Here is a 17240-nt window from a genome sequence, read left to right as displayed (position 1 = left end):
TGGATGAATCGGATAATATTATATAGTAATTAATATTATATGAATTAAATAATATATGAAATAATTAATTTAAAGGAATAAATAAAATAAGCGTATCATATTATGTCAGAGTGAATAAATATAATTGTTCTATTTTATTTATATTTAAATGTAATGTATTTATGTATTTATTCAAATTAACAGTTAACGTAAACATAAGCAAGACAGTTTATAAATAGAGAAGTGTCAGTGAAACAAGTGTGACATGTTAAACAGCACTTATATTGTCAGAATGAATAAATATGATTTTCTGTTCTATTTTATTTATTTTTCCCCATTTACATTTAAATAGTATAATGAATGTATTTAACTATTCATGAATAAACACAAACACGACACTCTTTCCATTAAGAAAGTGTCATTGGGGGGAAAAAAAGTGTGGCGTCATCTTCATCACAATAACACTTTTATGTGTTATTGTGATGAAGATGATGACGATGATGTTGTGGTGGTCCACATACACACACACACACACACACACACATACACACTAGATGCCCCTCTGGATGATGCTCCGGGTGGGTGTCGCGGTGTATTGTGGGCAGTTTTGGGTCTAAGCAGAGCATAGCTCGTCATCTCCAGGAAAGATGGCTGCTCCGGGCACCACAGCAGCTCTTCCTCCAGCGCTCAGTCCAGGTTTTGCGGTGGTCTGCTCTTTTTTGGAGCGCTACGGGTCTGTTCTGGATCTGCCCGAGCTGACGTTCCCTCAGCTGGAGCGATACTTACAAGAGACATCAGCGGGTGAGCTGTGGGAGAGGCTGGGTTTGTGTTTATTTGGACAGGCTCCTCATCTCTGCCCATCAGGGGTTTGATCACTTAAAGTTTGGCTTGTTGTATCTCATAGTCTTTGTTTGGACGGAAATCATGTCCCTAATGCTTTTCAGATGGACTGTGGCGAAGTGTTTAAAGCGGTCATGTGTGGCTTTTCCACCCTTTACCAGTGGAAAAATCACATTTAAAGATTAGCCTCAGAATATGATTGCCGTCGGAAAGGCTATACGCACTGCTAAGGGTGCTATCATGCTGTTGGTGACAGTTAAATAGAGAGACACTTCAGTATCGTGCGATAAATTGGCCTGATATACATTTACATTCAGATTATAAACACCGATGGGACGGTTCCCGCACACTGCACATGCGCAGGCCGCTGTCAAACTTCCTATGCTACAATAATAATAACTGTAATAGTAATGGACTCGCTGCACAGATTTGTTTACGCCCAGGCCACTTTAAATACTGTATTAATTGTGTACACGTAGGTTTCCTATAACAATAGCTGAATGTGAGCTCCACGACACTAATGTTGTCATTAGGAGAATAGCGTTTGTAAACGTCACTGCAGAATTATTGGTTTTCGTGAACTTTGCTGATAGCTGATTGGATCAATTCGATGATATAGTAACGAGAGAGATGTGTTTTTAATGCATTTATTTTAAATAATAAATAAAGCATATACACAGTAATGAGCAAACTGAAAGAAAAATGCAAAGGACAGGAAAACTGTTAATAATATTTTTTTAAGTTAGCACAGAGATGGTTTTCATTTCACAAAAAGAGGTTTTATGTTAATGTCAAGTTTTATATGATAAATAATACTTAATCGCACTTTTTGTACAATTTAGTTCCTCTGCCATTGATTGAGCTCCATGTCAAACTACTGCGGAAGATTGGCAAAACAGTCACGCCAGACAGATGGGAGAAGTATCTTGTAAAGGTAAGTATTTTAGGTTTAAATCATATGCAATGAAAATGTAAATCCATGCAAATCGATCTGTTTGTTGAAATCATTTTTATGCAGGTGTGCCAGGAATTTAACAGCACCTGGGCATGGGAAATGGAGAGAAAAAGCTACTTAGAAATGACAGTTGAGTGTAAGACTGGCATTTTAAAGGTCAGTATTATAACAGTTGACAATATACATCAATAATAGAGTTTGACTTGTTTTGATGGAGATATAACTTTATGAAGTTGTATTGCTTCTAATGAAATGTGGCAAGAACATGTCTGTGTCATATTTCACCCCAAAAATAAAAATAAATAAGAAAAATAATTTATTTATTTTGTGGTAAAATGTGCCCTGGATGTTTTCATGTGTGTGTGTGTGTGTGTGAGAGATTCACCTTTATTCTTTATTTCATTAACAGTACTTGTGTGAGTGCCAGTTTGATGACAATCTCAAGTTTAAGACATTAATCAACGAGGAAGACCCAGACAAGATGCGTCTACAGCCCATCGGTAGAGACAAGGAAGGTCTTCTGTACTGGTTCCATTCAGATCAAGATCAGAATATACGTGTTTATTCTGAGGAACAGGATGATTTGGATGGATCCTCCTGGAAATGCATTGCGAGGTGAGTAAATTGTGATGAGAAGACCACAATGTTTGGTTTATCAAACTGATGAGGGAATGATGAACATGAAGATGATTTACACATCAAGTTTCAATTTATGTGAACATTAAATCTTAAGTTAGACAACACATCCAGGCCCGGTTTCACAGACGGGGCTTAGCCTAAACCAGGATTAGGCCTTAGTTTAGTTAGGATATTTAAGTATCTTTTATAAACATACACTAGAAAAAAAACATTACTGGTGTGCATCTTGAGACAAAACAATGGCACTGACATATTTTAAGATATGTCAGTTCAAGTTGCTTTCAGTTAAAACAGCTCAAACATGCATTTTAGTCTAGGACCAGTTTAAGCCTTGTCTGCGAAACCGGGGGTCAAGGTCTACATTTTAACATTATGTGTTCCCTCAGAATCAAAACCATATTGTACTAGTATACAACCTACAAGAACACATTTTTTCTAGAAGTATGAGTTGTACCTCCTTTGATGAAGTTTGTCAATGAATAAGAAATGCATTTTTTCTTAAAACAGGACTAGGAATGATCTTGCCGACACACTAGAAAAGCTTAAAGCCAAGATTGAACCAGCCGTGACTGACCAAGATAAGCAAGGCTGTCCCACCAGCCCAAATATGGAGGCAGAAGGTGTTAAAGGTAAAACTCATTGTAAATTAACATTTCCCATTTAGGGCTGTAAGCACCACAGACATTGAGAGGAACAAGTCTCCCACAACATCCACACTAATGGTCAAATACTGTGGGTTTTCAATGGCCGATTCTTAAAGGGTTAGTTCACCCAAAAATGAAAATTATCCCATGATTTACTTTTGCTCAAGCCATCTTAGGTGTACCAAATGAGTAACCGCTGGTGCGATGTATGACACAGGATGAAGGAGTAACGTAAGTTTGGACGCCTCTCGCGGTTAAAAAAAATAGGCCATTATAAAGCTTGGAAGAGTCAGGATATTTTTTAATATAACTTCGATTGTGTTCGTCTGAAAGAAGATAGTCATATACACCTAGGATGGCTTGAGGGTGAGAAAATCATTGGATAATTTTCATTTTTTTTGTGAACTATCCCTTTAATCCTAAATGTGTGGTTACAGCCATACTCCTGCTCCTACTAATTTTGCTAGTGGCCAGAACTAAATTGTTGAACTCATGTAGTTCTGTATTTTGTATTCAAGATGAGTCTGAGGACTTGAAAAACCATGAATCAGGACAAGACTTCAATTCCAATAAAAGTGAGTTAATAAAACTCACTAAAGAGATTAAAAAAGAAACATCAATGGATCCTGGTAAACCAGAGCAACCGGAGAAAGTTGCTGTAATTTCCATACCTAAAGTGGTCATTGACAACAGGGTTAGTACAATCAAAACTCTTGTCAAAGAAGAACCAAAAGATTGTCCCAAACCATGGAATGCCATTTCCGTCGTCATGCCCCCTGTTGCCATCAAACACGAGCCGGCGAAGAAATCAGAGATGCACGATGACAAGAAAGAGATGATGTTTGAGAATGTGTCTAGAACTATAAAGAGCGACCAACAGGCTAAAATACCGCTGAAGAAGAGGGAGTTGAAAAGGAGTGGAGGATTTGATGTCAGCAATCACTACAGCAACGTCAATCACAACAACAACAACCTTAACAGCAATGGCAGCATCAGCACAGGAGGTATAATCGTTCGCAATCCTGCCGTCTTGCCATTGAAGGAGCAGCAAATCAAAAGAGAATACCCAACTGATGGGGAGAAAGGACCAACGGCCATCATCGCTGTCCCACAAAAACTAATTGGGAAGCATTCTCCTGTTGATCTTTGCCAAATGGCAACACGAGAACAATATGTAGGTGTTGGAGTTATCAAAGGTCCCATTGAGAGAAAGAGGCCTTTGAATGAAAACGATAATTCTTCAAATGGTCATCATGGGAATGGGAATGTCTTGAAGACTGAAGCTGGAGGCGCAGATAGCGCAAGACAGTCTGTACTTGTTGGGAAATCCATGGTTAATGCAGACAATGGTCCTCATCCATGCAGTATCCCTGAGGATCTGGTGTCAAAAGATGTTTGTGATAAGAACCTAGATGTGGCAGCAAAAGCATCAAACCTTGTTGAGGAATCTCCAATGATTGAAGAGATGCAAACCACTTCAGTTGAGGAAAAGGTTGATAAAAATGACAATGAAGAAGAAGTTGCCGAACTCAAAAACAGAAAGATAGCAGCTTTGTCAGCCAGAGAAAAAACTGATGTTGTGGTTGAGGATGACAGCAAAGACAAAAGTCTGAAAAGTCCAAGAAAGAGAAGGTCACAAAAGGCCAAATCCAAGCTCCAAGCAAAAGAAGATGCCCAAAACACTGAGCTCTTATCCAGCATTGGTGAGGTTTTGGTGAAGGATGCGGGAGACAGTGAAAAAATTGGACACAATGATAATGAAGAGGTGTCATCGGAGCTTCAGAAGGAAGGGATTCGTCTGAAGATTAAGATCCCGCTTCATAGACGAACGCCTGAACTCCAGCACAAGGACATTGAGGAGTTGGAAACCAGCAATCGGAGATCCCTACGGAGATCTGCCAGAATCTGCAAGCCCAGCCCCAAAGTGGCAGATAGCAGTCGGGATGGGAAACAAGATGGAAAACTTAAAGCCTCCTCAGCAGCACAGGACGAAGAGGAATGCATAGTAGACGAAGAGGTGAAAGTGCATCCCAAGGAGATGGACAAAAAAGTGGACATGGAAGGACAGCCTAAGTCTTTGAAGGTAGCCCGAAAACTTTTTATATACAGTTCAATGAATTGCATAGAAAGCTTTTATTTATTTATTTCTCTCTCTCTTTTAGGCCAAACGGCGACACAGGCGTACTCGTTGGTCGAAAATTCGTACGAAAAATTGCAAATCCAAAGGAGCTCCGGATCGGGAGGAGGAAGTAGCCGATGACAAAGCTGCAAGCAATGAAGACACCAAATCAGAGAGAAAAGACCACAAGAGTGGGTCTGAATCAGACCAATCCAACGAGATTCTACCTGAAGATGCTTGTAAACACTGTGGGCTCGCCAATCACCCAGAACTAGTGAGTTATCTTTTATCAATTCAGACTACTACTTCAGAATTGATGTCCCAACAGGAAAATTTGACTCAGTGAATAGTGTACAGCCACAGTAACTAATGACAACAGCACGAGTGGTGCTTGCTTGTGTAAACCTCAGTACTAGAGTGTTTCTGTGTGGTTGACGAGCTGCTCTGAGTGGTTTTTGGCATATTGCTATAGGGTTGCTTGGGTGTGTCGTGGAAATTCCCAATACTAATCTGACTTCACCACTGACAATTCAAACAACCTCCAGTTGTCTATATAATATATATATACCTTCGAGGTAATTCCCATCCCGAATTTAATACAATACAATATTACAGTATCTCGAGGTAATTCCCTTCTCGAATACTTCTAATACATTTCCAATACTCTGAGGTAATTCCCTTCCCAAAGTAAGGTGACGGCGTCCCGTCAAGAAGCTACTATCACTACCTCAATCACACATGAGCACACAGGTCTTTAGCATCTATACACTCTCACCGTCCTTCTCAGGTGTACGCTGGTCCGACACAGGATCATTAATACTAACTCCGAGTATTACAGCCTCACCCCGAGGCCGACTCTATAGTCTTCCAACATTATCACTGTCTCTGCTGTGGTCTTTTGAGCGTAGAATCTTTAGTACTTCTATTTCTTAGCTGCGCAGCATGTACCTGACATGACTTCCAAGTTGCTCTTTGCAGAAATGAAGTTTTATTTACGGCCGGGAGGTCACTCGTCACAACAACAGAGGAGTCTCTCTGAATAGAAAGATACATGCACATTTAAGTCTTACAGTTGAGTAAAAATCAATGTCTTCTTCACTGTGATTTGTTCTGGTGATTGGTTTGTAATGATCTAAGCTAATCATATGACTGGTCTTTGACCTGAGCATCCATAGTCTGCATTTTCTGTACCTTTTATGTTGACATAAAATATTTCTATCACAGGTGTTACTAGCTGTTTACCTACTAATACAAGTTAAAAGAGAATGGGTGCTTCTCTTCAGTGCAAGTCACTTAGTGTTGTTATTGTTAACCAAAACTATTAAAAATCATTTTCGTAAATTTGTTAACAATGCTGCAATTAAATAAATGATCAATGTTAGATGAGATACGCTATATTGCCAAAAGTATTGGGACAACTCTCCAAATCATTAAATTCAGGTGTTCCAATCACTTCCATGGCCACAGGTGTATAAATTCAAGCACCTAGGCATGCAGACTGCTTCTACAAACATTTGTGAAAGAATGGGTCGCTCTGGTACCGTGCATGGTACCGTGATAGGTTGCCACCTATGCAATAAGTCCATTCGTGAAATTTCCTCACTGCTAAATATTCCACGGTCAACTGTTAGTGGTATTATAACAAAGGCCAAGCAGCTGCATCCAAGCTTTACATCACCAAAGCAATGCAAAGCGTCGGATGCAATGGTGTAAAGCACACCACTACTGGACTCTAGAGCAGTGGAGACGTGTTCTCTGCAGTGGCGAATCTCTGTTGCGGTTGCCAGGAGAACGGTACTTGCCTGACTGCATTGTGACAAGTGTAAAGTTTGGTGGAGGGGGGATTATGGTGTGGGGTTGTTTTTCAGGGGTTAGGCTTGGCCCCTTAGTTCTAGTGAAAGGAATTCTTAATGCTTCAGCATGCAAAGACATTTTGGACAATTTCATGCTCCCAACTTTGTGGGAACAGTTTGGGGGTGGCCCCTTCCTGTTCCAACATGACTGTGCACCAGTGCACAAAGCAAGGTCCATAAAGACCTAGATGAGCGAGTTTGGTGTGGAGGAACTTGACTGGCCTGCACAGAGTCCTGACCTCAACCAGATAGAACACCTTTGGGATGAATTAGAGCGGAGACTGTGAGCCAGGCCTTCTCGTCCAACATCACTGCCTGACCTCACAAATGCGCTTCTAGAAGAATGGTCAAAAATTCCCATAAACACACTCCTAAAACTTGTGAAAAGCCCTCCCAGAAGAGTTGAGATTGTTATAGCTGCAAAGGGTGGGCCAACTCCATATTAAACCCTACGGATTAAGAATGGGATGTCATTAAAGTTCATGTGCACGTAAAGGCAGGCGTCTCAAAACTTTTGGCAATATAGTGTACTTTAAAGGGGACATATGAAAATCTGACTTTTTCCGTGTTTATGTGCTATAATCGTCTCCCCGGTGAATCCATCAACCCAGAAATCGTGTAAAAAAATAACCCAGTAACTTTGTTTTGGCAAGCCTTTTTCTGCAAGCATGTGTAAAAATTAGCCGCTCAGATTTCGCTCCCCTTGTGATGTAAGAAGTGGATCTTATTATAATATTACCGCATATTAATCTGCACGTTTCCATCCAAGGAAGATACAAACCCGTTTTATTGTCTGGTTACAAGTTACAAAAAATAAAAACAAGACACACAGTACAGAACGTGCTTAGGGTAAAATGTTTTGTTCAACTCCAACACATACAGTACGTTTAGGGGTTTATTCAGACAGCATTACTAAATAAAAACAGTATAAAACAATATAAAGTGTTATTGATGATGGAAATGTCTATCAAATGGCGAAAGAGTAGAAGAAACAAATACTTTATTTATTTACTATTGAAATAGAACATCATTTCATCTGTTTTCTCTCTTGTGTATTTTTGTCCTAGATCCTTCTTTGTGACATGTGTGACAGTGGATATCACACGGCCTGTCTGAGACCTCCTCTGATGATCATTCCTGATGGAGAATGGTTCTGCCCTCCCTGCCAGCATGTAAGGGCTTAAATCCCAGTGTTAATGCCTCCTTGTGTGTGTATGTGAGCTGTATTACTGAAGTATATATTCTTGTCATGTACAGAAGCTTCTCTGTGAGAGGCTGGAAGAACAGCTTCAGAATCTGGACACTGCATTGAAGAAGAAAGAGAGAGCTGAACGAAGGTGTAGATCCACACACACACATGCACAGACTCCATAAATGGTCTCACTTGCTCATCATCATTCCCATGAATCATCACGGATGATGAATAGCCTCATGTGATTTTGAGATTTGTTTCTTGTTTTTTTTTCTCTTTCAGACGTGAGCGGTTAGTGTATGTGGGTATCAGCGTGGAGAACATTATACCTAATCCAGTGAGTATGCAACCTATATTATATTTAAGATAAATTATACAAATCAATCAATCAGTCAGTCAATCGATAAGATGAGATTTAAAATGCCTTAATCAGCTTTATTTGGTTTTAAATTTCTTCACTTCTTCATCATGGCAGGATGGTGATGAAGAAGATGCCATGACAGAGAAGAAAAAAGATGCCAAGAAAAGTAAGAATCTGGGGAGGCGATCGACTAGGACGAGGAAATCCATCAGTTATAGGTAATCAATATTTCTGGTAGCACTTTAGAATAAGGTTCCATTTGTTAACATTAGTGAACTGCATTAGTTAACATGAACTAACAATGAAAAATCATTCTAAAGCATTTTTTAATTATAGTTGAAGGGGACCTATTATGTCCTATGTTGTTTTTCAGAGTTTTGATTTTGTGTTTTGGGGTCTACTAGAATAGGATTTCATGCTTGAATGTTCAAAAAGTACTTTTTTTTTTTCTCACATATTTGACATTGTTGCAGAACCTCTCTTCCCGGTCTGTCAGTAACGCTCTGTTTAGTTCCTGTCTCTATGAAGCCCCTCCTTCAGAAAAGCGCAATGGGCTCTGATTGGTGGGCTGGACCAGTGTGTTGTGATTGGTCAACCACTTTGAGAGTGTTTGAGAAATGTTACGCCCCTTACCATAACTGCGAGTTTCAACACACTACTAACTCAACTCAACCAGGTCTTGCCCCTTTATTTTGCATGTGTTGGGTGGGAATTATTTAAACGAGGAATATTGTGACATGTTTGTTCCCGGAAGGAAGCTCAAGGCTACAATCGAGGCGTTTCAGGGAGTTCAGAAACAGTGCGCACTTATATAGAGAATAACTCCCTTTAGAGTGACTTTTTGCTTTGTATCTTTGCAGACCTTTTTCAAGCTCAAACAGCAACAATACACACTAAAGAAAGTTGAACATGTAAAAAAGCATAATAGGACCCCTTTAATGTTAATTTTAACATTTACTAATACATTATTACTATCAAAAGTTGTATCTGTTAATATTATTTAACGGACTTGAGCTAACATGAACAATGAATAGTTGTATTTTTATGAACTAACTTTAACAAAGATTAAGAAATCTGTAACAAATGTATTGCTCATTGCTAATAATGTTAGTTAATGCATTAACTAACGTTAACTAATGGCACCTTATTGTAAAGTGTTACCATATTTCTTGTAGAAATAGACTCTATAAGAAGATATAAGTCTGACTAATTCTTGATTTTTCTTATTACTAACCACCAGATTCGATGATTTTGATGAAGCCATTGATGAAGCAATAGAGGAAGACCTTCAAGATTCAGAAGGAGGAGGTTGGACATATGAGATACTGTTTTTTGCTTTATAATATTTGTCTTTGCATATTGAATTCATGGGTGGTGTGTCTTGCAGGCGCTGGTCGCGGTAAACCTGTGGCGACCGTTACGAGTCAGCAGCGGAACACAGTGAGCCGAGAGAGTCGGCGGCTTGTGAAACCTCTCGCGCCGCGTAAGAGGAAACGCCGGCGACTCAATGACCTGGACAGTGACAGTACGGTGGATGAGGAGGAGAGCGAGGACGAGTTTCAGATTAGTGACAGGTGTGTGTAAAATATAAGAATATTTAAAATACAAATTTGGGCTTTTGGGGTTCAAATCAGGTGGATTTTATACCAGTTCTTCAAAATATCATGGATCTTGTTCCGAAATAAACAATATGCTTTTCAAGTGGGTGAATGTCACAAAAACAGTCAAGAACTTGTCCTGGTCATATTTTATCCCAAAATCAAAAGAAATAAGGCATTATATTTTCCTATTTCTTATCAATATCAGTTTTGAAAACAGTTTTGCTGCTTAATATTTTTGTGGAAACTGTGATGCATTTTTTTCAATACTAAAAATGAAAAAGATCAGCATTTCTATAGATTTCCACATAAAATTGGGTCAGAAGCAGCATTAATATGTTTTTGTAACGCTAGCTTGGAGGAGGAGGATTTCGTGGTGTCGGGAGATGGTGCGTCTGATGGTGATGTGGGGAGTGAATGGTGCAGTGGTGACAGTGACGCTGAGAATCAACCAGCCTCCAGGAGAACAGGAAGGACCACACACACCCAGAGAAACAGGAGGAGCAAACGCAGACCTCCCGCTCGACGAAGAGGCTCCTCAGAGGAGGACCTGTTAGACTCTGAGGAAGAAGAGGAGGAAGAAGAAGAGGAAATGGGTCTGTATGAGTTTTCGCATCTAATCTACTTAAAAGAATAACTTATTTACTCCATTTCAAAGCTGTTTTAAAGCTCCACATGTGCAGCTACTGTATCTCCCAAAGCAGAATCCTTAATTAACTTAATTAAACCTCATTTTGAAATGTTCTTCACAGCCAGCAACTCTGTGTAAAGTATTTAAAATTTTTTGCTGCTTCTGTTTTTGGAGGTAGGCTGTCTAGGTAGGTTTTTCACTAGGTTTTTGTAGAGAGTCCCGTCGAATTATGTTTTTTACTTACAGTTTTTCCTTCTGTCTTTATCTGGCAGAAACAGAATGCTCAAATGAGTTCAGCGACAGTGACATGGACGTCAATAGAAGGCGTCCACGGCGGAGTCAGAACTCTCAGGTCAACTACTATGAGACATCAGAGTCTGAGGGATCACGGAAGGCGTCCGATCAGAAACACCCCTCTCTTCCTCACCGTCGACGACTGTCCAGCTCCAACAGTGAAGGTGAGCACCTCACATAATTGTTAATATACAGTCAAACCAAAAATTATTCAGACATTTTTGATATACTTTTACTAATGGGTGCAGGACATTACAGTTCATTTATGTAAGTGAAAATAAAGTAAACTGTGACCTATTATACCCAAAAATTATTCATATAGTGGACTACTAGTAAAATTGATCATTTGGAACCAAAAATTATTCAGACACTTTGACCTGACCATGTTTTGCTTAAAGGGTTAGTTCACCCAAAAATGAAAATTTTGTCATTTATTACTCACCCTCATGCCGTTCCACATGCGTAAGACCTTCGTTAAACTTTGGAACACAAATTAAGATATTTTTGTTGAAATCCGATGGCTCAATGAGGCCTCCATAGGGAGCAATGACACTTCCTCTCTCAAGATCCATTAATGTACTAAAAACATATTAAATCAGTTCATGTGAGTACAGTGGTTCAATATTAATATTTTAAAGCGACGAGAATATTTTTGGTGCGCCAAAAAAACAAAATAACGTCTTATTTAATGATGGCCGATTTCAAAACTATGCTTCAGGAAGCTTCTGAGTGTCATGAATCGGCGTATCCAATCGTGATTCGGATCGCGTGTCAAACCGCCAAACTGCTGAAATCACGTGACTTTGGCGCTCCGAACCGCTGATTTGATACGCTGATTCATAACGGTCCGAAGCTTCATGAAGCAGTGTTTTGAAATCAGCCATCACTAAATAAGTCGTTATTTTGTTTTTTTGGCGCATCAAAAATATTCTCGTCGCTTTAATATATTACTATTGAATTTCAACTAAAATATCTTAATTTGTGTTCCGAAGATTAACGAAGGTCTTTCGGGTGTGGAACGACATGAGGGTAAGTAATAAATGACAGAATTTTCATTTTTGGGTAAACTAACCCTTTAAGTATTATCTGACATAATTAAGATTATATTTTTTTCTGACACAGTTTAACTCTGAGATTTTGTCATATTTTAATACCATTTTTTAAACTGTAGTGAATAAACTGCATTAATGAATGAAATGTTCAAGGTGTCTGAATAAATTTTGGTTTGACTGAATGTTAATGTCATCTCTCAAATTCCTCACAAAGGGATCACACCTGTGATCCTTGCTGGTCAAAACAGGCTCGTGACAATAAGCTTAAGATTTTTTAATGATATGAATGTACTATATTTTGTTTCAATAGCTGTGTCTTGCATCTGTAGGCTGCATATGTCATTGAGGCTGCTTTATTTAAAGGATTAGTTCACCCAAAAATGAAATTTCTGTCATTAATTACTCACCCTCATGTCATTCCAAACCCATAAGACCTTCGTTCATCTTCAGAACACAAATTAAGATATTTTTGATGAAATCTGAGGGGTTTCTGAATCACTCATAGGCAGCAATGCCATTGCACCTTATAAGGCTCAGAAAGGTAGTAAAGAAATCATTAAAATAGTCCATGTGACAACAGTGGTTCAACCTTAATGTAATGAAGTGACAAGAATACTTTTTGTGTGCAAAAACAAAACAAAAATTTAGACTCTATTCAATTTAACGGCTATTTTAACGATGTCTTTACTACCTTTATGGGCCTTGAAAGGGGCATTGACGTTGCTGCCTATGTGTGATTCAGAAACCTCTTGAATTTCATCAAAAATATCTTAATTTGTGTTCCGAAGATGAACGAAGGTCTTACAGGTTTGGAATGATGAGGGTGAACTAACTCTTTAAGTAAAGTGACCAAGACAAGGCAAGGCAATTTTATTTGTATGGCACATTTCATACACAATGGTAATTCAAAGTGCTTTACATAAAGAATAATAATAAAAATAGAACGTAAGGAATAGAAATAACAGTAAAAACAGAGAATTTTGCTATCTGGATGGATGAGCTAGGAAGTCTCAGGGAGTTTTTGTTGTTGTTTTTGTTGTTGTCTGTCAGAGCAGATCTAAATGGATCTTCCTCACACGACAGGACTGCTACCTGTTAAGGCACTTCAAACTGATAAACAAAGTTTCAATCTCCCCTTTTGCCAAGACACCTCAAACTGCGCCACACAGCCCTAATCCCCCTTCCGGATATATCTTATCTGTGTAACGCAGTTCAAATTTCCCCTTTGGAAATTTCCCCCTTTGGAAAGTATCCTGACTGTAATCCAGAGATATCTTAACCATGCACCACAGCTCAAATTTCCCCATGGTTTGTCCCCTTATCCAAATTTACCAAATTTTAACCTTATCACAAAAGCTTTCTTCCTAATTCTCCCAGCTTTTTCAACCAGACAGCAATATTTAAAATGCATTAAAAGTCAGAATAACAAGATGATACATAAAAGATATGAAATACATTAAAAATGAAATAAAAACAGGAAAAGGAATTAAAAGAATAAAAAGATAATACGTATAAAATAAAATGCAAACAGTTCGGACATAGCACAGTGCTCAATCAGCAAATACATAGATAAAAATATATATTTTGAGTCTGGATTTGAATGTGGCTACTGTTGGAGCACACCTGATCTCTTCTGGAAGCTGGTTCCAGTTGTGGCTGGCGTAACAGCTAAAAGCAGACTCTCCTTGCTTTGAGTGAACCCTTGGTATTTCTAAATGACTTGATCCTGATGATCTGAGTGATCTGTTAGGTTTATATTCTATGAGCATATCTGCAATGTGTTGAGGTCCTAGGCCATTGAGTGATTTATAAACAAGTAACAGTACTTTAAAATCAATTCTAAATGCAACTGGAAGCCAGTGCAAGGACCTGAGGACTGGTGTGATGTGTTCATATACATGACCACTACATTACAAAGTCATAAAGAAATTACAACAATTTTTGCTTGACTAGAAATAACGGTCGATTTTATAATGGTCACTTTTCTGAAATAAGACATCCTTTATGACATATACGGCTGACAAATGCGACCTCCAGAGGACGCAGCCTTCGAAATAAGACAGATAGTAATATTTATTATTTAATATTTAGTATTTTGAGGGGATTTCATGGTACCAGACTATATTCACCTCTAAATTTTGCACCATTTATTTCTAAATAAAATAAAATAAAATATATAGGGCTGTATATTCCCTAGTTGCTAAAAATTGCTCTGTATATTCATACTTCCCATTCATTGCCTATGTCTGTCTTTTTTTGACTGTATAGTTTTTCTTTTGTGTGTGTATCATAAAAAATAAAAACATAAAATGGCCAAAGACCACCAGAGAATCTTAAATATATTTAGTAAGATTTTTTGGTCTTGATTTTTCTATACAAGGACTCTTTTAATTTTTGTTCATACCTAAACCCAATTTTCAGCAAAATTTTTTTGCACAACAAGACAAAATGAAAATGAAACAGTGCATCTCTAAGGACCCTGTGTTTGTGATTTACATCTGTGATTTACCACCATTTTGTCACATCAACACACTAAATATAAATCAGATATATAAGCTGATATTATCTTACTGTTATCTATACTGTTTATTTACAACCAGAAATGTTAATTGTTTGCATCTCATCCTATATTTCTAGAGTCCGCGCTTTCTAAAGACTGTGAGCCAAAGGAATCACTTAAGAGATCAAAAAGAGGACGGAAGTGCGAGTCGACCAGGGAAGGCTCCAAACCCAGGCACAAACTAATAAAACGGACACAGCAGAGAAGCTCGAGCGAAGACGAAGAGGAGGACGGAGGAGAAACGGAGGACTCTGAGGATGATGAACAGCCCCTCCGCAAAAGGTCGAACCGCATAGAAACAGACGAGGAGGAGGAGGAGGAGGAGGAAGAGGAGAACACACGCGGAAACGTCAGGTGGAAGCACACGGCCAGAAATGCTGCGGGGCCCCGAGGTCCCGTCCGGCACAACGGCTTGGTCCCGCTGAGGGCCGCAGCTCAGGATGACGACGACGATGAGGACGAGGAAGAGTTCACTGGCGTCACGGACCTTGTTAACTTTGTTTTCGACAGTGAACAGTTGTCATGATGTGTTCTGTAGGTAAAATGCATTTATTTTCTCATCGCCTTCGACTAAGAGCCACCTGTCACGGGAATGTCCCTCATCAGCCACCGTAGTTTTTGGGTGTAGTGGACCAAAAATGAAGCTTCCAGAGGAATGCCATAGTGTCCGTTCAGATGTTTGAATCCACTCCGTACAGCCGCATGCATCATCCTTCCCAGATTAGAACAGGGTCTCCTTAATACTACAGTAACCATTCCTCAGAGTAAAGCACTTTGTCATTAACGGCCAGTACAGTTTTGTTTGTATAAAGCGGCTTCTGTCGTCCTCCAGAGACACTGGATGGCGTGCATTTGAAGCTTATGTATTCTGTGCATTTTAGACTGGAGTTTTAGAGGTGTACGTTCTCTGTATTAATGTTTTCTTCTTTGTTGTACATGAAAGAAAATTTGGGATTAACGTTTGATGCCGAACCTTGCCTAAATGCGCTCATCCAATTACAGGCTTAAAGGGATAGTTCATCCAAAAACGACAATCCTGACATCATATACTCGCCCTCATGTCATTGCAAACCCACGTGACTTTCTGTGGAGCACAAGAGGAGATTTTTACTTTCGTTGTATGGAAACGAGTGGCACGAATACACCTCTGGGTGAGAATGATGACAGAACTTTCACTTTTGGGTGAATTAAGCCTTAACTTAAACTAGTTAGTAGACCAGCAAAAAAGGACGTAACACATTGGATGATGATCTTAATATTAAAGATCTGTCATTTAGATGCAAATCTTTTTAATTTAAAAGACTAATATAATCTCTTTACTAAAATAACATTGTATGTAATGGTAAAAACAATATTATTTAATTATTTTTCAAATGATGACATTTCTGCACTTTGAAAGCTGTTGCTGAAATTTTAGGACATTTACTGAGACATTCAGTCACATTTAAGTCCCTGTCTGAGCTTCATGTGTTCAACTGAAAGCACTTGTCGATCAAGCACCTTTGATGGTGCCGTTTGGTACCGCGTTGTTGAACTGTTCTGTTCGACAGAGCAGTCTGGATCGCTCTTTCCACAGAGTTGTTTTTTAGGATTCTTTTACTCCAAGCGGGTGTCTTTTATGCTGGACGTTGTTTGAATTAGAACACTATGGAAATCATTCCAACACAAATCCACCCCATTACAAAACAAAAAAAAAACCCACAGGCACTAGAATAATTATGGTCTTTGCTTTCAGTTAAAGAATGTGTTTTTGAGCCTTGTACTACTGGAATTCGTGTTTTACTTCTCAGTTTATTTTACTCTTACTTTCCAGATGTATGTCTCCATATTTCAAAAAAAAAAAAAAAAAAAAAAAAATTATTCACAAAACAAAAATAAACTTAATGTTGCTGTTAATGTCCCTGGCTCTAAATTTGTGTGTGTGTTTTTTTTAAGTACCTGCAATAGATTCAAGACACAGGAAGCATTTACTTTAATGGCTAGTTGACCAATAAAATGAACATTTATTTTTTAACATAAACAGTTTAGGTTAAATTCATGAACTGTACAATGGAAAGTGTATATATTACATGTTTACATTTAAAAAATGCAAATGTAGTACAAATATCCTGTGTAGTCTCTTAATTAATACTAGGTCATAAGAACTGCTTTTAAGAATTATAGAAGAATGTGAAAAAAATGTTTATTGGTCAACTAACGTTACCCATATGCAAACATTAAGTTAATCCATTCAAATTTTACAATGTACACATGATTATGTGTTGTATCTCCTCCAAACCTGAACAGGCGCTACGGTTTAGTTTATGGTATAAAACGCACGCGCTCTTTTCTTGCGTCATAAAGCGGCGCGGATGGCGCTGCTGATGCATGGAAATAAATAAGGGGTAGAATGGATTAAACAATGATCTTACAGTGGGCGGTACTTAGCGGTCCGGACGCAATCTGTAAATAGTCAGTTAAATTGTGTCTAAATAATATCTTTCAATGCCTATAAACGTTTCTTAGTGTTATCTTTTAAGTGTA

The 17240-nt window shown here is 38.5% G+C and overlaps 1 protein-coding gene across 2 annotated transcripts; it reads left to right on the top strand.

The window, feature by feature from the left end:
* The first annotated feature begins 479 nt into the window (after positions 1 to 479).
* rsf1a (remodeling and spacing factor 1a) lies at positions 480 to 16633 on the top strand. 2 transcript variants are annotated; one of them, XM_048168460.1, is made up of 16 exons: positions 480 to 780; positions 1662 to 1753; positions 1838 to 1930; positions 2184 to 2389; positions 2921 to 3042; positions 3576 to 5140; positions 5220 to 5450; positions 8097 to 8201; positions 8287 to 8366; positions 8504 to 8558; positions 8697 to 8800; positions 9823 to 9890; positions 9970 to 10156; positions 10535 to 10776; positions 11084 to 11269; positions 12098 to 12134. In XM_048168460.1, the coding sequence occupies exons 1-16, from the start codon at positions 627 to 629 to the stop codon at positions 12100 to 12102; spliced, it is 3495 nt and encodes a 1164-aa protein (XP_048024417.1). In that variant the 5' UTR covers positions 480 to 626; the 3' UTR covers positions 12103 to 12134. The 2 variants fall into 2 exon arrangements, with proteins under 2 accessions (XP_048024417.1, XP_048024416.1); XM_048168459.1 differs by lacking the exon at positions 12098 to 12134 and adding an exon at positions 14795 to 16633 and having other exon boundaries at positions 484 to 780.
* The last annotated feature ends 607 nt before the right edge of the window (positions 16634 to 17240 follow it).

Source organism: Megalobrama amblycephala, linkage group LG19, assembly GCF_018812025.1.
Source record: "Megalobrama amblycephala isolate DHTTF-2021 linkage group LG19, ASM1881202v1, whole genome shotgun sequence".
In the NCBI taxonomy this organism is placed as follows: domain Eukaryota; kingdom Metazoa; phylum Chordata; class Actinopteri; order Cypriniformes; family Xenocyprididae; genus Megalobrama; species Megalobrama amblycephala.
The sequence above is the reverse complement of the archived record's forward strand: the minus strand, read 5'-3'. Positions and strand labels throughout refer to the sequence as shown.